Genomic DNA, 24081 nt, shown 5'->3' with positions numbered 1-24081 from the left:
CGCAACTACGTGCGATTGCCACACGCTTCGGGCACGTTACCGGGGAGCTGTGAAAGTAAACGAGGAGGAACTGATTATTCACCCAGCCGTCGAGCATCTTCACGCTGCTGTCGCTTTTTGTCGAATATTGCCGCCACCGAGAACTGTCCCGGATCGATTTTACGCGCGTTTAATGCCACGAGACAACCGAAATGTGCTTTCACATGAGCGAATATTAAATATTACACTGATGATCGCGCGAAACGCAACGAATATCGCAACGAAAAATTTAACGTGACGTCGATGTTGAGAAACGAATCGTCTCTTGTTAATTTGAATCTATATTCTTCTGGCCTATTCTGTGACTGTTTACTTTTTTACATCAAATCGACGTTTTTCTCAGTACACGATACACTGCAAAACAATATTACGTTTCTGTCATATGTATTATTCTACTCGTTGGTAAATAAATTCTGCCGCTGTCAGAATGTCTAAGAAATATCGAATCGCGTTCCCGACGGAGCTTTGATTAACGCGGCTTCGAAAGCGCGACATGCGCTGCAACTCGGTCGGAGCTGTTAGTACGCATGTCGGGCGCGGTGGCGTTGTTGTCGCGCGCGCGATGGCGCTAGCAGTCGATGGCGCCGGCTAACAGCGGAACCGTCAGCAGTCGCAGAGGGACCACGGTGGCGGTCGCGAGTTGTCGTTGTACGCGCTAGATAGACAGAGACGGAACGAGCGAGCTAGTGCGAACGGAGGGAGCGATCGCGAGAAAGGTACGACAGTAGGCAAAGGGAGAGAGAGAGAGAAAAGGATAGAGCAGCGGATAAACGAGTACGGGCGTTCCTGTGAGCTCCTTCGCTCGATCCGCGCGACACGAGAAGCCGCGATTCCGCCGTTCGACCATCGTGGTTCGTCCCCAGCAGTTTCTCCGGTTTGGGTGCGCGCGTGCGTGATTTCGTCCGTGTGTTTTCGTCGGTGTGTGAGAGAAAGAGAGAGAAAGAACGAGAGATAGAGGGTCGCGGAGGAGGTGGACGGTACGTCGTCATCGGTTTTGTTTGTGTTCAACGTCGTGTGCCGCGTACAAGTACGTTCGGTGAAAACATAGAGAAAGAAAGAGCAAGAGAGAGAGAGAGAGAGCAAGAGAGAGAGAGAGATAGAGAAAGAAGGACGCGCCGTTAGTAGCGCGCGTGGTGTGCGTACTCCGGGAAGAAAGAGATAGTGCTAATAAAGAAAAAGCAAGAGAAGAAGAAAGTATCAGCATCATCGCCGTAGGAGTAGGAGGAGGAGGCGGCGGTGGAGGAGGGAGAGGCGGCGGTACGAAGTGACGGATTGTTTTCTTGCACAACGGTGGAGCAAAACGGCCTCAAGCTGTGGGGCTCTGGGGCGTTTTTTCTTCCGCCGCAGGGGATGTACTACCCTGTAAGTATCGTTTCCGTCTATCCGCGATTGCGACGACAATGACGAAACGTGATGAACATGACCGTCCAGACAGGCAGGCCGAGCGACGAAGAGAGCGAGTGAAAGAGAGAGGGGGACAGAACGCGCAGGCAGACAGGAGAGGCGTCTCTCGTGCTCTCTCTCTCTCTCTTCCTCGCTCCGTCCTCTTCCGTCTCATTCGCTCCCACGAGGCTCTCGAAACGCGGGGCTCCCGAAGGCATCGGTTCGATAGCAGGCGCCGGGTCGACGGACGGCCGCACGCTCCTCGTCGACGCGGGTATGCGCCGACGAGAACGATCGCACCGTAGACGAATAACGAGAAGTGGCGGGAAGTGACCATAGGCGGACACGACGTAACGCGCCGCGTCGCGTCGCTCGTGTCCGTGGCGTCTCGTAGCGACCCTTCGTTTTCTTTCTCAGTTCCTTATCGCTCGGATTCTCGCGCTTTCCATCGCCGACATGACGCGTCGGCGAGACGCACGAAAGCGCGTGAGCGTCGAAAGCCGGCGGCGACTGGCCTTGAGCGTTCGTTGTCTCTCGGTGAATCTTTGTCCGACGACAGTGTTGTAGGTTATGTTCGCCTCTGCCGCGAACGACCTGCTAGGGACGCTCGGAGGGAAAGAGGAGGAGAGAGAGAGAGAATGAGAAAGGGAAAGGACAAGGAAGCGTGGGAATGAGTAGGAGACAGGTAAAGCTACATTTTCGGAGTAGCGGAGGGCCACCAAGTGCCGCATGGCTTGTACATGAAAATAGTGAGATACAGAAATTCTCAAAAATTAATTTACCTGAAACTTTAGGAGAGAAACGCGCAATTTTTACTAAGTAAAAGTAAATAATCGTCGCTCACACTAAGAAAAACAGGTGGTAGAATCAACGAAATTTTGTTGAAATAAAAATCTTTTCACGCACAACATTTAGTCCACTGAATAAATTATATAATTGCTATAATTAATTGTCAGTTGATTTAATGATTGTGATTTGGTTAGCAATTATATTAACGCATATTGTTGCGTAATTTGTTCAGTAGACATTTTTTTTTTTTTTTAGTGATAGTAATCGTCGATTTTGTCTAATCTTTTATCCTCAGTGCGTAGATTTGTGTACACAGACTCCACAAGAGGCTGCGAGTGCAAAAAACTTAGTTAAAAAATTATTAATCTGGATTTGCGATAAATATAGGAAGCTTTTAACACGTTCGCTGCCGCGTGGATCACACGCCCTATGCTAAACTTTCCGTTTAACCTATCATAAAATATGCTGCATAATCGTGTATTGATACCGAAATATTATGCAATTAGTATTGCAATTATCACCAGCGACCATGTGGATGGAAAATCGTCAAAGATCAACCTGGCCGGGAACGTGTAAACTTTTTGCTCTAAGTACTAAATTATAACGTAATTTTTAACAAAAAACCTTTTCAGCACAATCAGACGTCACACTTAAAATTTATAAGCGTTGTTTCAATGTTCGAAAGTAAGGAAAATACTTCTTGTCAGAAATGCGTTATATTTCATTGTTTAGAAAAAAAAGATTAATGACTTACTACCTGGAAATTTTAATCAGGTTCATCCGTAAACTCTCATTCATTCGTTTATCATAGTCAAATTCTATTCAGTAGGAGGGGTCAAAGGTGACTGGACAAAGGTGAAATGTCTGTACCCAATAGAAAACTATCATTATCCTTGGTTCTTTAAATCTTTTAACGGAAATTCTGTGCTTGCTACCTTTCGTTAAACTTTCGATCTCAGGTCTTCAGTCTTACTTTGCTTCTTGTGCCGTACGGTTCTCAGTTCATCGCAACATAGAACAGGAAATACTATTTTGCTCAAGCAAAACATGTTTGCTTGGTTCATTACAAGATAAGTTCAACTAGACTTAATTTTTCGTGCAAATAACCGTTCTATTAAGCTACTCCGTTTTTCGTTCCGACATATATATCTTCTTGAGAACCTTAATCGATAAAATGGTCTTTCTTTTCAACTTGGTCTTTTTTTACGTCTTTGTTGGTAATCATAGAACATACCGCGTTTACGAAAGTTAAGTGACATGATAAACAACAATATAAAATAGTAATTTAAACGATAGTACTGCAATTCATACATGGTCGTCGGTCGTCGACGATTTAATAAACTTTCCATTGTCTTAACGACCTGATATAATGGGTAGCATCAAATATTTCAAAGACGAAATTCAAGCGAGCTTCTTCGACGAATAGAATTCTAATATAAATTCCACGCGTGAGCTTTTATATCGTACGGTAACGGTAACGTTTCGAGGAGAAACACAAATGATCGTGTTTGTCTGTGCCACCACGTGGCGCATGGCATCGTATTCTCGACCACGATAATTCTCGGGGAGATTTTCACCGGCATAATTTTCCTATTCGCGCGATAGAATATTTCTCTCCCTTTTCCAAGTTGAAGAATCTCGCGTCTCGCGTTCGGTGTGAATTGTTCCGCACGAGATTCATCGTTCACTCGCTTTCGCGTCGACTCGGCCGATCGATTGTTCGCGATTTTTAAGGTACGGGACCTACCACGAGAACCAGTCGTTTCGAAAGATACCGGCCCCCTGATAATCATCCTCCGAATCAACCTCGTGTCCGTGCTGTTCGGCGCCCGAACGACGCAGAAGAACAGGCAACGTGGCCGTGCACGCGCTCGAGCGCGCCATTTAATTAAAGCCTCGTGCACATCAGCGTGTGCTGTATTCCGTTGCCGTGTCTCGCCATGTCCCTTCTTATTTCGTAGATATACGTTTCTTTCCGACGTATTGTACGTCTCGCGGCTGTTTAGCAAGGCTGTGTGACTGTGTTTAGTGTGACTGTGTACGTAGCTTTAAAGACGCCGAATCGAGTCGTCGCGTTGCGCTATTGACGTCGATCAATGAGCGTCGGGCTTTTCTGCATCGCTCGAATGATCACCGGGCCTCGATAAAATTTTTTAAAACGCTGGAATTCGTGAAATCCCTCGAAAATCGTTTTGCGAGAAACGCAGCGTTAGAAACGAGTTTTTTTTTTTTAATTAATTAAATAACATAATTTAATCCAACGAAGCAAGATTTATAATGTAACTAAATAATATATTATTTGGTGGAAAATTAAATTTATATATTCTTTTTATTTTCTTTAAATAATAGTACTTTCTTTACAAACAACTTAGTTTAATCGAATGAAGCACAATGGCGTTGGATATTTAATTATGTTGCTTAGGTTGAGCAAAAATTCGAATCAAAATAAGAATGCTAGATCCTAGAAAGCTCGTCCTCTTTGTGTTGAAAACCACTAGATGTTTCTTCGAAGGCTACTCTGAAGGTCTCGAGAATTCTTGAAATTCCTCTGAAGGTTATTGTCATTCTTAACTCTTTTGTCTTTGATACACGGTATGAAAGAAATCTGAGAGCGTGTAGTGAAAAAATCGACTTTGGACGTGCGCAACCTGGAACTTTACGTGCGATACATGTCCGGGTCTCGGTCGCGCAGTTTTTGTGCGAACACAGGTAGCTACGCCAAAACGAAGAGGGAATACCGGCTTTTCCGGACCGACACGGTGAGCTTTAGTCCCCGCGCAACAAAGGATCTCTCTTGTCCTTCCTTTATGCGTGCAGCAGTCGGTTGGGGATTATATTTCGCTTACGGTAACCTTTTCCTCTCATTCTCGTTAGGCATAGCTTTCGTGATGCGACAGGAATCGCTCGGAAATCGAATCTCGTAATCGGAATTTTCCGAATGCGAATATTCATAGCAGGACCTATTAATACGCCAGCCAATTTATCATTGCCAAGCAAATCGTAAAACGGTTAAGTTGAAAAAAAAGACCATTTTGACGATTAAGAGTTTTAAGAGGAAGAGAAGAGATATATCGGGGCGAAAACCTACGTAGTAGCTTGGTTGGTTGTCCACATGGAAAATCAAATTTAGTTGACTTTATCTGACGATGAACCAAGGCAACGTGTTCTTCGTTGAGTGAAAGCGTATTTCTGATTATAGAAGTCGGAGTTGTTTCATAAGAACAATAATTCTATTTCCTTCAATCAAAAAGTGTTTGGTTTGTTCATTGTCGTTAAATCATGCACATATTTTTTCCGTGGCATCCCGAAATCGGTTCCCGGTTAGTAGACTCACATTCCCGATATATTTTCCCCCAATACTTCTCGCGAAACGAAGTGAGATATACCGAACCTATGAGACCCGTTATCGGTCAAGCCAATCCAATCACAAATAATAATGGACGACGACGACGACGACGGCGACGGCGACGACGACGTCGTCATCGAGGAAAAAGGGAAAACGCCCCTCGTGAAGTTGTTTATGATGGACAGGTAAATAAATACATGCGGGGTAGTTCGTGCTCGCAGATATTTGCGATGTGGCTGGGGAAACACTGGCAAAGGAGGAACTTGTTGTATTCTCCCGTTCCGCCACGACGTCGCGTTTTCCGAGTGGCGGTTTCGATCTGTTCCACACTCGCCGCGCGGAAAATCGTTTTTTTTCGAAGCGTTCTCGAGCGATACGTCGAAATTCTGATCGTCAGGACGATAAACGATAACTTTCGTGTTCTCCTTATTTTATTATCCAAACAAATCTTCCTAATTGTTTCGTATCTTTCTTCTCTTTTTCTTTCTCTCTTCTTTATACATGTACTTATTTTAGTTAAAACTTTATCAAACAATGTACTTACTGCATCATGGCGTTTGAAGAGAATTCCCGTAACGCACGAAATAAGTGCTTTCTCTCTTCTGGGTGACCGGACTGACTAATGTTGTCTTTCTTGGCAGCCAGTTCGCTAAATTAAACTGTAACTGCACAACACATCTGAGACGAGCTTAAAATCCAACCGTATATTTTTCGAGTTCGACGGATCCGATTATGTATATCACTTTATTGTCAACTTGTAAATTTTGTCCATATAATATCTATAATATCTATAATATCTATAAAATCAAAATCCATATCTAATCTGTCGTTCCAGTTTTTGAGGGAATTAATCGCAGAGTGCTCGATAAATAATACTTTCTCTCTCTCTCTCTCTCTCTCTCTCTCTCTCTCTCCCCCCCCTTAGACTTGTGAAATATTCACGCTCGTTCGTCACGGCAAACGCGTTCGTTTTCGTTCATCGCGACAAATTCCGCGTTTCACGCCTTCTACTTGCTATGCAAAAATAATAGTTATGAACCCGCGAGACTGCGCGTCCCCTCGTTTCCCGTACTTCTGCGGTACCTTTCTATCCCGCCACCGTCGTCGTGATTCGAGCACGTGTTCTCCACTTACGCGCGGCCGTGCGTGTGTCGGAATCGCGTACGCTTTCTCGCAACCTTGTTGCGTCACTGCGCAACGATACGAGGCCGTGTTTCGCTTTTTCTCGCGCGTCATGCAGGTTCCGCGGCGGTTCTCACCTCGGCCAGGAGAGCGCGTTGGGAAGAGGGGATTCCGATAATTTGATTTGCCTCCGCGATTTACCGGCGACCGACTCGCATATATAACGCGATCGGAATTGTCCGCGGTATTAAGCCGGATTAGAGTCGCAACGATATATTATTACGCGGATGTACCGGCAGAGAGAACGGATATCTCGACATTGACCGCGCTCCGAAAATAAATGATCGCATCGCGAACAACGCGCGCTGCGCGGTAACAGCGAGACTCGCACGTCGAAGGAACGCGAGTTTCGCATCCGGTAGCCCGCGAGAATCTTTCGTTTGCGCGCGCGCGCATGGGATCTCGCGAAAATTCACCGAGCACAGTGCCGGTGATTTCCAGCGATTTCCAGCGATCAGATTGCCCGCCGACTTATCCGATAAAAAAATTTGTGTCGCGACGATTCGTCCGGAGAGCATGGATCCGCAATGAATACCGCGTGAGATGATTTAATGCTAACGATGTATCGCGGATAGATGAGTGCTCGCTCTTGATGGCGCGCCGCGACGCCGCTATTGACAAAAAAAAATTGATTTGTGGGTCAAGTGTCAATTGTTCATCGATATGGCACGTCCGGATGTTAGTTTTTGTGTTGGTGATGCTACCACTTTGATCAATTTTCATACGACCTGTACACGTACGGTTCTGCGCGCGCGCACGTACAAACACACACGTATTCACACGCGCAAACGCGCGCGAACACCGGCTTTCAGGCGCAGCAGAAACATCGACATTCATTTCGCGAGAGTGAGATATACGCGTCGTGCGCATCGGAATTGTCGCGTGTATTCCCCCCTCGCGCCACGTTTTTCGTTCCACGTAGTTCTCTTTTTTCTTCTTCTCTTCCTATATTTTTTTTTTTGTCAATGTATATTTCAGGATGTAGGTCAGATCTGGTTATTTCGAGAGCCCCGGTATCTCTGCCGATACTTCGCTTTGTGAACAGCGTCTCTTCGTTTAACCTTTCTTCTTCGGCGCTCCTTATGAACGCCACTGTGAGATTCAAAGGGTTATTTCAGAGTGGCAGTATTTTCTATGCATTTGCCCACCTCCTCCACCTTCTCTCTTTCTCTCTCTTTCTCGGGAACGAAAATATCAGTTGCGCGATAAAGCGGCGTATTCCTCTCGAACTAAGTAAGTAAATAGGACAATTTTCAAGTTTGGTGTACCGGTAGCTATTGCAAATGTAAAGCGAAACTGTTCGACGTTTGTTCGTCGGTAGTATTCTTAGTTATATACGTGCAATTGAACGCAAGTAGACAGAAAGCACTCTCGACGGTCTGTATAATTCGCGAGGGGATTCTAAGCGGGGAATTCTCCGCTCGTGGGAAAATCTGTGTAAGATCTCAGAATCTCGTACTCGACGCGAACGTTTGCACCTATTTCGACGAAACGTTCCGTCTTCCATCGGTAACTGCTTCGAAGACACGAATATATCGTGCGCCTCTTCTCTCTATTTTATTTTAATCTCTTTATTTTCGTGCATCCCCTGGTGAGCCGCCAATGTCACACGCTCGTGATCAACGATATTCTCACCACGTGCTCGCTCGTTCGTCAGGGAGTATCTCTTTCCCTCGGTTAATCCGCGCGTCTTCGCTGCAATTCGTATTACGCTGCTCGATATTCGCTTGCGTCGCACGTGTGGAGTGGAGTGGATTCGTTCTGCAACGCAATCGAAGTTTTCTTTATGTACGAAATGTTTCTGGTCACAGCAAGTATTTTTGTTAACCACTTCAGGATAAATTTAACTGAGGTCGAATTTATCGAAGTCGGCATTGAAGAAAATTATATAGTTTTTTTGTTTTTAAAGCGACAGATATGTGTATCATATAAGTATCTGGTTTGATCAATCTGTCATTATACTTTTTTATGCGCAGACTTACATAAGCTGTCTTTATACCAGCGCCTATAGCCGTCTTAGCGTTAAATATAAACATGCAGTTTTTACTTCTGAGACTGCGCGTGTGCGTGGTCTTACTTATATAATTAACCTTTATTTTTGCGCTATCTAGAAATATTCCATGTTCCGTTGTACCGTCTATTTTGTTTTTTCTTTTTTCACTTTACCAGAATCTTTTCCCCCTGGTTAAATAAATCCGGTCCATCGCACGACAAGATTGATCCTTTTCACGTTGACAAATTTCGTGGCAAATTTTTACTCACAATAATGTCAGTAATACTTCCGGTCAACAATTTTTAAATGGAAAAAGAATAACAAATTTCGCACACACGCCAATATCCCTTGAGAGATTAACAGCGCCAAACTGTTATCGATATTAATTTCTCGACTTGGATCCTCGGCATCGCTTCTATCGTTCTATCGTTTTTACTCGGTCGACCCGCAGAATCCTCCGCGCGGAAAACGCTCTCGTCCGGACACGTGCCGGGAAATCTCGCGCGATTAAAGTTTCGCGACTTAAGAACTTGAAAATGGCGCGGTTAGTTTCTACCTGCAAGACAACGTTGAAGAGAGGCGCACTCGACCTCTTCTCCACGAACAAAGAGCGAGGCGCGTTCCCGCTCGAAGCTAATAAGCGCATGCGGTCGATTTGACTAAGCGGCGCCGGTAGTATCGCTGGCTTATTGCTGGGAATCTTCTCGAATCTGACTCTTTAATCTTGGTTTACCGCCCGTACTCGGAATGATATTATTATCCAGGCGCAAGAAAATCTCAAAGAAACAAGCGATACCACTGCGGAGAACGAGATCTTTTCATTATTCCGCCCGTCGAAGACGCGGTTCGAGACGATCGGTGAGCGAGCGAGCGAACGAATAATTCATCGTCGAACAGTTCCGCTCTTCAATCCGGAAAAAAAAAAATCAAATACGCCGCTCGCTAAATATTTATGCGCCAATTTGCATCTCGTATTTGCGTGGAAACGTTAAAGTAACCAGGTCGCGCGTGTATGCACGACGCTCGTGTGCGAGTAGCGAAAATTGTTTGCTCGGGTGAGGTTTATTTGACAGACACGGCGACGAGTATCGCGTATCTGTTAGATTTATACGATCAGCCGAATATTCGGCAAACACCGGACACTTGCTCAAACTATCGCGGCTATCAATCATCCTTTGGTGATTCGGATATCAACAGCGTTTAAATGAAGTATCTTTGATGGCGAATGAGAATTCTTCTTATATTAACGCATTGTTGGCCGGATGTTTTCAACATCACCCGATTATCCAATTATCCTTGTTCCCGGCCTTGTTTTTACCATCATCGGAACACGAGATAACTCGTCGGGGTCGGTCGACAAAGTTTCAGCAAACAATGTTTTAACCAACACAACACGAGTTTCCTTGTGATCGTTCATCAATGTGTTAATATATATATAGATCGGGTGTGTATCTTTCTCTCTGTTTTTTTTTTTTAACGCGCTCGAATTGACTGAAAATAACGGCGCGATTGAAGCGTGAGCCGCTCTTACGTTATGCGGTTGCAGCCGTTATCGCACAAAGAGACGCTTCATAACGCGAACTACCGGCTCGNGGGGGGGGGGGGGGGAATGCTAGCGCGCGTACGCGATGTGGAAGGAAGTTTCACTTTAGGCACAGGCTATGCGTTTTAGCATCGTTAACCCGCCGATAAATGCGTGTCAAGGTTCCTCCGCGTGTCACCCATTGTTTTTCACGCGCGAACGCGCGCGCTTCGTCGTGGAATTATTATCGCTTGCAAATGCAGCCGGCGTGAGAAAGTCTGAGGTCCTCGCCTTCTCTCGCGTTAATTATCGGCCGAATTGAGAACGAAATGCACCGTTGAACTTGACGAGAACGGTAACAATACGGCGACTCGTCGATTGTGTGCGTGTGCGAGAGTGTGGATTCTCCTTATCGCCATGGTTGTTGCTCATTAGGCATTTCGTGCATGTCCGATTTTACCGCGCTAATAAAACAGTATCCGAGCGTGTACGGTTCGCGCAGATGTTCGGTCCGGACTTTAAATAGAGTCAGATGAGTCACCCTTTCTCTCTCTCTCTCTTCGCTGCTCACCGAAGGGAGAACGCGGGGAGAGGATCGATCGGGGGAATTTGCGGAAGAATAATATCTTCGCCCGTCGAAGAAATATATAACGCGCGGCACATCGCTTAATCGACGCGTATTTGAATAAATATTCAGCGTATTAATGGGACGGCGCCCGGATGCGCGCGCTCTGTGGACGTATTGTTTTAAATTTTTATTAAATTCCCCGCTAATTTTTTGCCGGCTAACGAGCTCTCGCCGTCCGTCGCGTTTATTTGGTTTGATTTTTATTCGCGAGTGGATGGGGACTACTCTCCACGTAATGAAAAAAAATATAAAGAAATTTATAATTGCGCCCGGTTGGCGATTAACTGCTGCTCGTTTCGTTGCGAGATGTTGCTCGGAAAAAAAAAAGAAGAAGAAGATACTAAACGTTCGAGCTTGATTGTCGTGTGTCGCAAAACCCGAAATGGGATCATTACCGAATGTTGTTCGAAGAATTCCCTCCCTCTCTGTCTCTCTCTTTCTCTTTTCACCCGCCGTACGTGATCAGGTCGAAGCGGGACGGAAATCAAACCGACGTCGCGTAGTCTGACATTTGACATCTACTCGATGGTTAAATTTGGACGGATCAATGCATGATATTTACAGTCGCAGTCAATAGATGAAATAGACCGTATCGTCTACTTTCTGGGCACGCTGCCGTTATTGCCGTTACCGAGCCTGTAAGGGACCGACCATGAATTATTCTGCCAAGATGAACGTTCAGCGAGATAATTTATTAACATGGTAAAACTTGAGATATTCTCTCACTATTAATGTCCCGCTAATTCTCTCTCTGGATAACAACCACGAGTAAAATTTATTCGCGCAACCATCATCTTTCGTTACAATGGAAAAGACGTTTTGAGAAGCGAAATCTACATCGTCACGATAAAGCCTTATTTTCAAAACAGTGTAAATATAATTTCGGGAAAAAGGAGATAATTCGGTTGCTATATTTTTAGACCGATATGAAAAAATAAAATGGGGAAACATCGCTTTCGAAATGAACGGCACGATTGTAAAATCAACTGCGCTCTTTGCACACTTTCCGCGAAGCGTATAGAGAAACATTTCAAGTTTCCCATCGCAGCGCGTTATTCAAACTTTTACGTCGCGAATTCGCCGCTCTTCCAGACTTCTGCACTTTCGCGATACATTCGCCACGCGAACATCTCTCCTAACAAAAGTCATCAGGTGCGTTGTTCGCTCACTCACTCGCCGTAATTCGTGTCGTCGTGCATTCGCCAAGTGCAATCTCCGGTATACGGACGCGTACGTCACCGATATTTATCGTCGCCGTGTAATCGGCCACCTTACGGCGCCACGGCGTATTCAACATCGCATTTCACGCGTCCCGGCTGTCGCGATACTCGGGTGCGGATAAATCGCGGCGATCGCGAAGAGAGACGTCGCGATGTCGGCGTCGTGTTCCTCGTCGTATTCGTCGGCACTCGATTTCCGAAAGCGCTCGTGAGCGAGGACAGGGTCGAGGCCGATCGGGGGAGGTCGCCGACCTTCCGGGGGAAAATCGTTTCTAACGATATATCCTCCCTCCGTATCTCTCGATACTTCGTACCTCTCCGCTGTAATCCGGTGCATCGAGAGCTGGTGAAACCCGCGAAACCCGCTGAGCCACATTCTTACCGGACGATTTATTGCGGATTACCGATCGCAGCAATTTACGACCGGCGTGGGTGGAGACGTGTCGTTCTAATTGAAGCGCCATTAGAACGGCGCGGCTCGGACGGTACGCGAAACGAGCCGTCGACTCGTAGCGGATTATTATTATCGTCGCGACGTGGTCGGGAAGTAGACGGGCGTCAACTCCGGCTCAGGACGAGCCGTGATCCGCGCCGGAATTCGAGAGGGAATTCTATTTTTGTGAGTTTCGTGCGTATGACGCGCGCGAAAACGCGCGTTCGATGATTTCTGGATATTCGTATGTACAAACACGCGTGTGTTGTGTCGGTAGGTATATGCACGCGAGAATCGAAATTCCCCGTTGTGAATTTTAGATCGTCGCGTTTCGCTTCGGACGAATCACCGCCGGTTTCCGCTTAATGGCGATCAGTTTTAGCGCTCGGCTATTAAATTGCGCCAATATGTATGTACACAACTGGGCGGGCGTATAGTTCTCGTAAATTGATCGACGTGCAATTTCAATAAATTAACGCGCGATTAACCGTACAAATCAAATGCAGTTGAACTTTAGGAAACTGATAATAAAATCGTGTTTACTAATCGGGCCGAATATTAACTCACTTCGTTAATATCAACGTTGCGATATTTGCGTTTAATTGGAAAAGCGCCATAGATCCTTTCGGAGCTCTTTCTCTCTCTCTCTCTCTCTCTTTCGATCCGTCTGTACGTCGATCAGAAGACGGACTCGTCGGAGTAAAATCCTCCAGAGACATCGTATTTATAATTTTCCAACTTACGAAATGCGGGCCGCGCGCCGACGAGATCCTCCGAATCGCCGTCCAATTTTCTGCTGATGCCAGGAGCCAGCATGCACTGAGAGAAATCCTACTAAAATTATAATCATTTCTGACTTTAATTATATTCTTCTGGTTTCAACTCGAGAAATAGTATGCAGAAGAGTGCTAGAATCAAGTAAACATAATTACCTGCTCTTCAATCTCTTGAATCAAGTAATGTTTTTATCAACTTAAATATATTTTAATAACTTATAGAGTAAATACTTACTTGAACGCAGTAATACCTTAGTTTGTAAATGAATTTGAGTATGGTTCTAAATTTAAGAGGATATTTCCTAAAATTAAGTAATACTTTTTTTATATTAAAGAAATCTAGTGGTTTTTAACTTATATTTTTCTATCCAGCACACACATATTTTCTAAAAATAAACTCCGATATTGTCAATGTTATGAATTTAATACTTGTCGCAATTGTTTCGACACATGGAAATAAATGTCTATTTATACGAAGATAATATCACACATTGTATTAGGTTGGTGCATATGAAATGTCGGATTCTTAAGTGATTGTATAAAACTGTATATCTTTCTTCAAAAGCTGTTTATTCAATCAAAGTATGCTCCATTCGCTTCAATACACTTCTCCCAACGAGATTTTAAAGCGTAGATGCCTGTCTTAAAAAAATTTTGGTCTTTAGAATTAATAAACTCTGATATCGAGTTTTTTAGACTGTCTTCATTTTCATGGTGTTTGCCTCTTAAAAACAGCTCTAAATGCTTGAAAAAATGAAAATCGGTCGGCGAGAGATCCGGTGAATATGGTGGATGCTGCAAAACTTCATATTCCAGTTCGTTCAGTTTCGCAATTGTTTTGTGCGATGTGTGCGGCCGAGCGTTGTCATGGAGCAGTAGCGGGCCATGCCGATTCACAAGCGATGGGAGTACAATTTGGTGTCTCAATATCGTTGTATGGTCAACTTTCATCCTGATAGCAAGTTCCCTCGTGGATACGGCTGGATCCGCTTCCACTAGAGCCTTCAGGTCATCATTATTCACAGACGTTTTGGGTCTTCCGCGCGGCTCATTTTGCAGTGAAAAATCGCCAGTCCGAAATTTTTCGAACCAACGCTGCACTTTCCGATTGTTAACCGTATTCTCCCCAAACGCTTGGTTTATGTTGCGTGCAGCTTTTGCAGCACTATTACCAAGTTTGTACTCATATAAGAAAATGACGCGAATGTCGGCAGAATTCATATCGGTAATAAACTCAAAAGAAATAAAAAAGGGAAGACCTTCGAGAAAACCTATTTTGTTGAAATGAGTCTCTGGCAATGGACAATACGAGTATGAATGAGGTTATGCCAAATACAAAAGTATAACGAAAACAGGGAGGAAAACGTCCGCATGTAAAGAGAATGCGACATTTCATACGCACCAACCTAATATATAATCAATTATATTTCCACTTCTAGTAAATATTTTCCAAAGAGTATTGGAGTAACCATTTTATTCAGATCAAGTAAATATTACTTTAACGGTAGCATTTTTTTGCAATGTAGTAGCAATATGCGTGTAAAGTTATCATTGTCACTATAATAACACTTACTAGAAAAATAATTCTCCCGGCTATAACTCTTTCATTTACGTAATTATAATTAAAAACGTCAAGATTTTTTCTCAGTGCGGCAGAATGGAGTAACGAGCGCAAGAAATTCAAGCGGTCGGTTGGTCGGTCGCGTGATTTAAATTCCCGCTCTTTACAGAGAACCACACACATATATAAACGTACACAGGCCGGAGCCGAAAGTCGGTTAACGAAAACGAACGATGCGCGCGAGTAACGAGCCGATTCTTCAGGCGCGAAACGTGTCCTTTCTCGCTTCAGGTCCGTCCCTTCCCTTGCTCAGGATTTCCGTTGGCCACCGCTGCGAGTGAAATCGCCGAATGGCCGTGCCGTTAAGTTCGATGGAAAGCGCAGAGTTTCCTTTTTGTTGTCGATCCGCCAGATTCGACTTTAACCGTGAGATCGTATTTAACGAAGTTGCAAGGCTTACTGTTGTATTTTTAGTGGAATATTAAGGAGGCCACTCATAAATTTAGTATTTATCAAGCAAAATTATGTTCTTATTCATTTATCTCGTTAGTCAAATAATAAATGTTAATTTGAAACGAAGTTGAAATAAACATATACATACATTTTTACAAATACGAAAAGTTTACTTTTTATTTTTCTTATCAATGCTATATTTATGCATCAATTGATCTAATAGAGATACATAGATAATAGAAGTATATATAAGTATTTAAATATATGTATATGCATACATGTATTTCGAGTATTACTATAAATTGCAAACTTTTCATCGCTGTATTTAAAAAAATAAAATGGTTAGTAATTTTAAAATTTATGTATAATGTTTGTATATTTTAGTTTTTAATATCAGTAGTTTTTCATCAAAATCTTATTTTTATAATTTAGAAAATATTAAAAATAGAAATTATAAAATAAGTACGCCAGTCAAGGAACATGTATAAAAAATGTCAACTCGCAAATATTTCAATTTTCAAGTGTCTAGTTTCTCTCTAATTGCACGAACAGTTAGATAAGATTTCAATGTATATATAGCGTAAGTTTTATCAAATTCTTATCAAACCCGTTTTACCAGCTTACTTTCTTCAATTACCGTTATAGGCAAGCGAGGCGGAAGGTCTGCGATACACGCGATATTAAAAAATTTTCCTTCCGCCGGACCGTTGCATTTGACGTCGAGACGAGAGTTTCAATCTTCGTTTTCCGTTTCGAGCATCGCGTGGTTCTCCTAGGTACTTTGCGGTTCCGCGGATCGCCGACGTGTACGGATAATTATCGATGGATCTTTAATCGCTATCAATTTGTATTCGAGCTGCTGTTGCCGGGGAAAGGAAGCGGAAAATATGCCGGTATGTGCTCGATATTAGGAATTTCTTAATGTCGATTCGATTCGGAATGAATAATGGAAGGCGTTCCGGGGCGAACGGACGGACGGGCGATGAGAGGGGCGCGGAAAAATCAGGAATTTTTTAATATAACGCGACAGGACTTCAAACATTCGACGTATTTTAGCTGATGCTGGAGGAAATACCGACTTGGAGGGCGAGACGCGAGGAATGGTCGAGTCGACATCTAGCTTTAACTAATACATTCTCGTGCAGATGGTTACGATAAATCGGCCGTAATAAAACGTCGAGACGAGAGTTTCGTATTAAATACGTATTAAATATATTCTCTGACATAAATCATCAATACTTTTTTATATTGTCGCTGTCTGTAGCTGCAAGAGGAAGGTGTACGATGATGGGTCTCTTCTAACATTAATCACAGTTTCCGCTTAATACAATATACACTTGCGCGTACACACATACACAGACACTTACCTGTGCATCTGTACGCACACGACGACGTGGATACTTTTCACAGGATCTTTGTGAATTTTAGAAAAAGCCTCGTCTTTTTACAAGAGGTCTTCCCTGCAAAAGGCGGCTGGACTCTTTATTAAAGTACTGAATTCGCAAATACTCCGCGATGCTCGAAACCACTCTAGACTTCAGATCTTGTAATTCGCGACGGAGAATCTGCGAGACACAAAATTTCATTTCGTGGATAATTTATTTGAAGAAGAGTCGGACTGTGCTATTTGCAGAAATGTATATGCACGCGTCTGCGTAAATCTCCAAATATTTTCCACATTACGCGATATACGCACATAAAATTACAAATAGAACTTTGCCTCAAGTTCGGAATCACGAATTACAAATCGTCCCAGATGTCGACTCCATTCGCAGACGCTCGTATAAAAATGTTATAAACGATAGATTTTTATGATATTGAATTTTTTGCGACGTCTCTCTCTCTATCTCTCTCTCTCTCTCTCGTTTTCTTTCACGTCAACAAGAATTCTTGAGCGATTTTTCAACCCTGTTTTCGTCTCACGCGTTATATATATAACTTCCTCGTCATCGGAACGATGATTCACGTTCCCACACTCTCAGATTCAGCCCTACGCACTACCATCATTCGAGTCGTCGACTGCGAATGATAAAGAAGCACGTGTGTCTAATGAGCTTTATCTTCATCGATGTATTCGCTTAATTTCTTCGAGCTAAACTTCACACGAAAAACAGAGCGACAGCCGAATTACTTGAATTCGACGTTTTACTTATATATAGTGAATTCCCCCCGTTCTAAATCGCTGAGTGAATATTTTTCATTTGAAATCGAAAAGAGTAAATCTGATATCTTCCATTGTCACAGAAATAAATTCACTCCAATCGATCGAAACATTCATTTGTATCGATTGAGAATTCATTCGAAGAGTAGCTCAACAAAAACCAATTGAAATAATTGATGTATAATCGGCAGAATCATCAACACACATCAATTATTAATTGTGTAATTTGTCTTCCAAAATCAATCGAAAATTTAATTATTTCTAGTTTAATAATATAAATTATATTGCTTGTTTCTAACAGTGATTTTATATTGTCGATTACACATTAATTAGATTTTGATGAGATCACTTTCAATTAAACGAATTTGAATAGCGATATTTTCATTATCGCTTCGAGAGAATTTCGCTTGTTTTGAGTGAGGTTTCATTTCAAGAAATTTTCGGAGAAGTCAGTCGACGGCTACTTAGCGACGCGTTAGCGCGATCTTTATACAGCGGCGATTTCAAGTTCCAATGATCACGCGCACAATGTAACGCGTTACGATAATTTCCATGACTGCCGTGATCTTTGATCCGAACGAGAACAATCCCGTTAGTAAGACTTGCGATAAGGATTCTTCGTAGTGCGAGACATTACTCGCATCTTCCCGCCCAGCATTTTGCCGACGTTCTCGAAAAGCCACGACGAGGAGGACGATAGTTTCCGCGCTAAATAGCATCCGGTGTCCGGAATTAGAGTACGTAAATCCGTATTTCCGCGAGAATAAACTCGAGTAGCATACCGCGGCGCACTCGGTTAATGTTGAAGTAAGAACGTGACGCGCTCGCACGGGTTCGTCTTCGCGTAAATTTTTCGAGAAAGAACAATCGAATGCGCGGAACGTTGTTTTTGTATCGCGTCGCTATGTTTTTCTTGTGAATTTTATAAACCTCATTTTTTGCCGCAAACGAGATCTGTGCACGCTCGCCTTCCTCTCTTTCTTAATATATTTTTCTTCTGGTTTTCTCCAAAAAAAAAAAAAAGAAAAAACGAGATTTTAACATATTTTTTTTACCGAAGCAGCGTGACTCTTCGCGGATGGCGGTGTACGTTTTCGCTCTCAGCCGGAAAATCCGCGAAGAACGCAGCTAAGCACCGGCATAATTGTTTGTTAACGCTAACGCAGGCGTGCGCGATTTCGTGCAGCGGACGCGCGTCGCAGACGCGCTAGAAATCCCGCGGAGTTTCTTGCCGCCCGGTTGTAACGCGCGAGTTTAACTTGCACTTCGCGGCGCGAAGGGAACTCGCTCGCGTAACTCGGAGTTGCACAATAGAACGTACCGGGCAAAACTCGCGGCATATCTGCAAAGACTATTCGCACTTCGACTGTTGTACTCCCTCCTCGCCCTCCTGCCTTTCGCGTCGCTCTCTTCTTCCTCTCCCCCTCCCCCCTTCTCTCTCTTTCGTTGTTCCAATCTATTTCCGTTTCTACTACTACTACTATTGCTCTCTCTCTCTCTCTCTCTCTCGCTCTCGCTCCCAGTATTTCACACATTTTACATTTCGACGAGAACGCTTTGTTCGGCCGTAACGCAAACTTTACGGATTTCAAGTGCGAGCGCGGTGACTCTCGGTCTGTCTCGTTGAGAATCTCGCGACGGCTGATCGCGCGAGAGCTCGCAAAATCGCGGTCTAATCCGCAGCCGCGTATAATTCTTGCGGTACAATTTGACTGAAGCGCGACTTTTGCGAAAGAGGACCGCGAAATTTTTAAAGCGCGCTTGGTGCCGAGCCAAACACCGCGGCGCGTGTAATTTTATTACGTGTGCGGACGCAACGAGCGGGCGAGAGCGAGTGAGAGGCGCGTTCCGCGCGCGATACGCGAACGAATTTCATAAAACAGCTCTCTCGCCGAATGTTTTACTTATTCGCGGAGGAATCGGCGCGTTAATTCAATTTCAGTAATTGACGCTTTACCGTCGCGACGCGTGCATCTACTTAGCGGGATTAAAGATAAATCTTGACTTTTTCCAGCGCGGGGGATATTTGCTCCTGCGACGACGACGACGACGATTTGAGACGTGACGCGAAAAATTAGAAGTAGGAGAGGCCAGAACGAGTTTAATATCTACAGACAATGCGAGCCGCTCACGTACTTGAGTTCGTACTTAAGTACGCGAGAACAGAGACTAGATTTTAGCGGCGACGGCGTAACGCAATTCCGCGCTGAAGGGGAACAATGCGACGCCGTGAGCGATTCACGGCGACACTCTCTCTCTCTCTCTCTCTCTCTTTCCTCCCCTCTCTTCTTCTTCTTGATCTTCTTATTCCCCATCTATCTTTCCCTCTCTTTCTCTCTCCCTCTTTCACTCTGGCGTCTTTTTCCTCGACAATCGCGGCATGCTGCAAAGGCGGCCGAGAGACCGAGGGATGAGTCGTCGCTTTCCTCTCGCGATGGTAAACATTTCATCCCGTAAACACGTCATCGGGTCGCGCGTCCCGTTGCGACTCCACGTCCGTGGAATTCCCCGCGCTCATTATTCGCGAACCGTCAGCCTTAACTCACGAACGCGCGGCTCGGAGCGCTGGCATTTTCGCGCGGTTTCGCGTCGCAAGACAAAACATGCGAAGAGGAGGTGGAGGAGGACTCCTTAAATTTTCATTCCTGCGGGAAAGCGCTCCGTCGGGACGCGTCCTTACTTAATTCCCGCCCGGGCGGAATAGATTCGTCCATGTGCGCGCGCGGCTCCTAATCTGCACAGTCGCGTCAAGTGAGCGCGACGGAAACTCGTCTGCCTCGTCGTAAAAATAAATCCAATCAAATTTGCATCCCCCACTTCTTGGCGCGAATTGCGCGACCCCGACAAGGCGGGTCGCGTCTAAAATTAATCGCGATATCCGTTGCAGTCCTCCTTCGAGCATCGCCTCGCCTCGTTTCATACCCGACGACCAGATTAGCAGATTGCCGGATACTGTTAAGAAGTATTGGGCAATAAATATTATACAATAACGCGAATAATAACGCATCACAGTTCTATTTGATTACTGCGAAACGAGAACCGACTCGCTCGCGACGAAAGCGTGATATATTCTTATTCCTATTAGAGAGAGAGAGAGAGAGAGAGAGAGAGAGAGAGAAACGGAAAGAGGGAGCGAGATCGAAATGCGACGAGGGAGATTAATAGGAGCGAGAAATAACGCGGACACAGAAATAACAGTCCGTGACAAATGACGCGAATAACAAACGGTTGCAGAGAGAGAGAGAGAGAGAGAGAGAGAGAGTAAAATTTCGCTAGTGCAGTTGGCGCGCGAGGACGCGCGTTAAATAAAAATTTACTCGCGTGTAACGCGCCCAAGTCCCCGCGTTACCCTGCGAGAAGAGAGATTCCGAGAGGACAAAGGGAAGGGAAGGAGAGGGAGGGTGGTGGAAGCCGTCGACGACGCGGCGGCGTGTCGTAGTCGCGGCTGCTGCGGATATCGATCGGTCCGGGATAGTCGCAGCGTCTCTTTAAGTCATCCGACGAGGGGCGAGGGGGGCACCCTTCGGGCCCACCCACGCATCCGCCGCCCCTGGCAACCCCCGTCGTCTCCGTCGTTACCGCCCACGCATGCTGCAGCTTCATCCGACGGCGCGCATATCCTTCCCTCCTGCCTGCCTTCTCTCCGCAGGATCATCCGCCGGCCTGTCCTTTATACCTCTCTATCTTTATCTTTCTCCCTCTTCCCCGAGTTTATCCGATCGGCGACGTCGATTCTCTCGAGATACGCGAATTTGTCGTGCCGCTTTGTGGCCTTCTTCGTTCTCCTTTCGCTTCTTTTTTCTTTTTTCTGCTTTAAAGCGTTCCTCGGTCACGAAGTCGACGCGAACGATTTTGGATTCGAGCGACGCGCCGCCTATCGAGTTTCACTCTGTGTGTGTGCTCGATATGAACGTTTTCGAAAACGCGTCCTCAGTAAGTCGAGCTTTCGGGTGTATCTTTACGCTGGAGGGTACTCCTGCGCCCTCACAAAGCCGGGATCTCTCCGAATCTCTCTGAGCGCATTTTGTGGCGCTCGCTACTTCGAAAACAAATTCGTGGGACATTTTCGCTCGCACACAGATCGCGTCAATTTGTTGTTTACCTGCGCGATTAATTCTCGCACAATGACTCGTCTTGAGGAGGAACGCGTGCGCTCGCGTTTTGGCGAAACGTGCGCTGCCGAATTTTTTCAGGCGAATATCTCCCGTGCATATTCTGTTCTCGTATTGTTTATCGATAGTTCACGGAATATTTCTTAATTTTAGAATGGATACACACACGGAGGAAAATTAATTTACTAGAATAGCAAATTTTATACTGTCGCAGAAAAATCGGTCATTTATGGTATGGACAGCAAAATGATTTGTTAAGAATTTCCAAAATTGTTTTGCTGAATTTGCGCATTATCTTGCCGTAATAACAAATTAGCAAACGTTGGAACACACTATTTTGTTCTGATAATAAATTAACGTGTTCTAAGAATATTTTTATCCAACTGTTTCTGCTCTAATCACGAATATTTCGCATAACTTGTTTATGTTAACTAAATTTTATTGCTACTGCAATGAATATGCTGTATCAACGATGGTTTCACTGTCACAGCAAAATTGTTTTTCTGCGTGCAGGGTAGTTCCTCGCTTCACCATTCATACTGCAAAAATCTAACCAAGTTACACAACAAACTATAACACGCATGTTAAAGTACACGCTTTAGTAACACAAAGTCTCATGTAGAAATATCACCCAAAGTATACCCAAAGCTATTAATACCTTACCATAATAAAATGAGTGGCAAAATGGAAATTGAACTTAACTAATTTGAAAATCTTTCAGTTAAATTTAGCTTAACTGAACTTTTCAATTTTTAATTTGAATTCAAATCTAAACTTTGAAAAATATAAAGTTTCGTACAGTAACGTGCAATCTCGGTATCAATTGAAGAGTTAAATTGCGAATTTCATCATCTAAGCGAGGTATCGCGAATAAGAACGCTTGACATTTGCCACGTGTTCGCTCGAGTAATTAAAAAGTCCTTATAATAGTCATATTCCAGCGCGTAATATCGTATCCTTCCTGCGATCTCGTTCGAAACACACGGCGTAATTCATCCGGCGCGTCCTCTCCAACTTACCTTCATCCTCATCAATTACGTCTCATCCACAAAGAGGAGCCTCCACATCGACGCGGCGGCTCGAGGATACCGTCGTCGTTCGCATTATGACTGCATCCTCCCGCCGACAATACTTTCCGATACTCACCGCCGCCGAAGTTTCCCTCGCGCCTAATGGGTTTATCTGGTGATCGCCGGAGTTCCGCAAAACTCGTTAAACTCGATATTTGCCTCGGCGAAGCGCGACGCCTGGAACGCGTCCGCTGCCGTCGCCGCGATAATGCTCTCTCGCATCTCGCGATATACAAAATGAAAAGCCGACGATAGAGAAAGAGAGAGGTCGACGGACGACTAAGAGGGAGAAAGAGAGGGAGTCGGCTTGCACGATCGCTCTTCCGCCTTAAAACTCTCGCATCCTCCTTTATTCGAGATTTTTCCGCGCCGACGGCGATGCCCACGAACCCCGCTCGAGTATCGATCTCGCGAGGGAAGGAGCCTCCTCGCGCCGCTATTTTTCTTTCTTCCTCGCGGCGACAGTGCCAGCGTCATGTTGGGGGCAGATATGGCGTAAGGAAGAACCCGGGAGAATATTTCAGAGCACGCTACATTCTCGCTCGGTGAAATGCTCCCGAAGATAATGAGAGCGGGGTCGTCCGCGGGGCTATCTGCTCAGGCCGCTGCAGTCTTTCATGTTCTCGATATCTCGCGCCCAGCTGATGTCGTGAGGCACGGTGGTATCGAGACCACCGCGTACTTTCGGGGACCCGCCCCAGGTTGACGATACCCACGACACCCGACGTATTTCTCAATGAATTAAAGGCTGGAAAAGAAATATCGTAACGGCAAGGCGGCACGGAATATTATTATATCATGCAACTGTGATTGCCCGGTCACGACGGGTTAAGAAATCCGAAGGCAGGGAGGAAAGAGGGGGGAGGAGGTGGAGAAGACGTCGGTCTCTTCGGTCCGGAAAGTCGCGTACCGTTACGAAGATTTATCGGTGTCCCGATATTAAAACGCAAATGTAATTTACGGGGCTTTCCATTCCCTTCACGGCTACCTGCCGCCGCCGCAGCTGCCGGTGCTGTTGTTGCCTGCAGGAGGAAATCGTACTGTCGGCCTGGATCTCGCGCTCTCCGTATAAAAATGTTGCTTTTCGTGTATTTCACCCCTAGATGGCTGGGTGTTCGGCTGGGCGACGTAAATATCGTAATAAATTCGGAGCGCACCGGCGACACGGCACGCGCGCCTCTCTTATCGCGGCGCGTGTTCGTTTCAATAAATTTCCGCGATTCCGGAAATAAATGCGCCCCTTGTAACTTCGTTAATAGTGCGGTATGTATTTTAGGAGAGCCCCGAGATATTGTTAGGAGACGAAAATTGAGGAAAGAGACAATCCGCGCCGCCGGCAAACGACTGCCGGAACGTTATTATCGGCGTCGCTTCGTCTTGCGCCACGCACATCTGTAATAAGAATAATTTCAC

The 24081-nt window shown here is 45.0% G+C and overlaps 1 protein-coding gene across 10 annotated transcripts in view; it reads left to right on the top strand.

Moving 5' to 3' along the window:
- LOC106752109 (RNA binding protein fox-1 homolog 2-like) overlaps positions 1–24081 on the top strand; it is a 370278-nt gene that overhangs the window by 165402 nt on the left and 180795 nt on the right. For 8 of the 10 annotated variants that reach the window (XM_014633610.1, XM_014633593.1, XM_014633576.1 and 5 more), the window contains exon 1: positions 663–1401. The exons of the other annotated variants lie outside the window; for them this stretch is intronic. In XM_014633610.1, the coding sequence (XP_014489096.1) occupies positions 1390–1401 (12 nt within the window). In that variant the 5' untranslated portion in view covers positions 663–1389. Of the gene's footprint in view, positions 1–662; positions 1402–24081 lie in introns of those variants that run through there. 10 annotated transcript variants of the gene reach the window in all.

The sequence above is a fragment of the Dinoponera quadriceps genome, unplaced genomic scaffold, assembly GCF_001313825.1.
Source record: "Dinoponera quadriceps isolate SergipeBrazil2010 unplaced genomic scaffold, ASM131382v1 scaffold96, whole genome shotgun sequence".
NCBI classification, from domain to species: domain Eukaryota; kingdom Metazoa; phylum Arthropoda; class Insecta; order Hymenoptera; family Formicidae; genus Dinoponera; species Dinoponera quadriceps.
The sequence above is the reverse complement of the archived record's forward strand: the minus strand, read 5'-3'. Positions and strand labels throughout refer to the sequence as shown.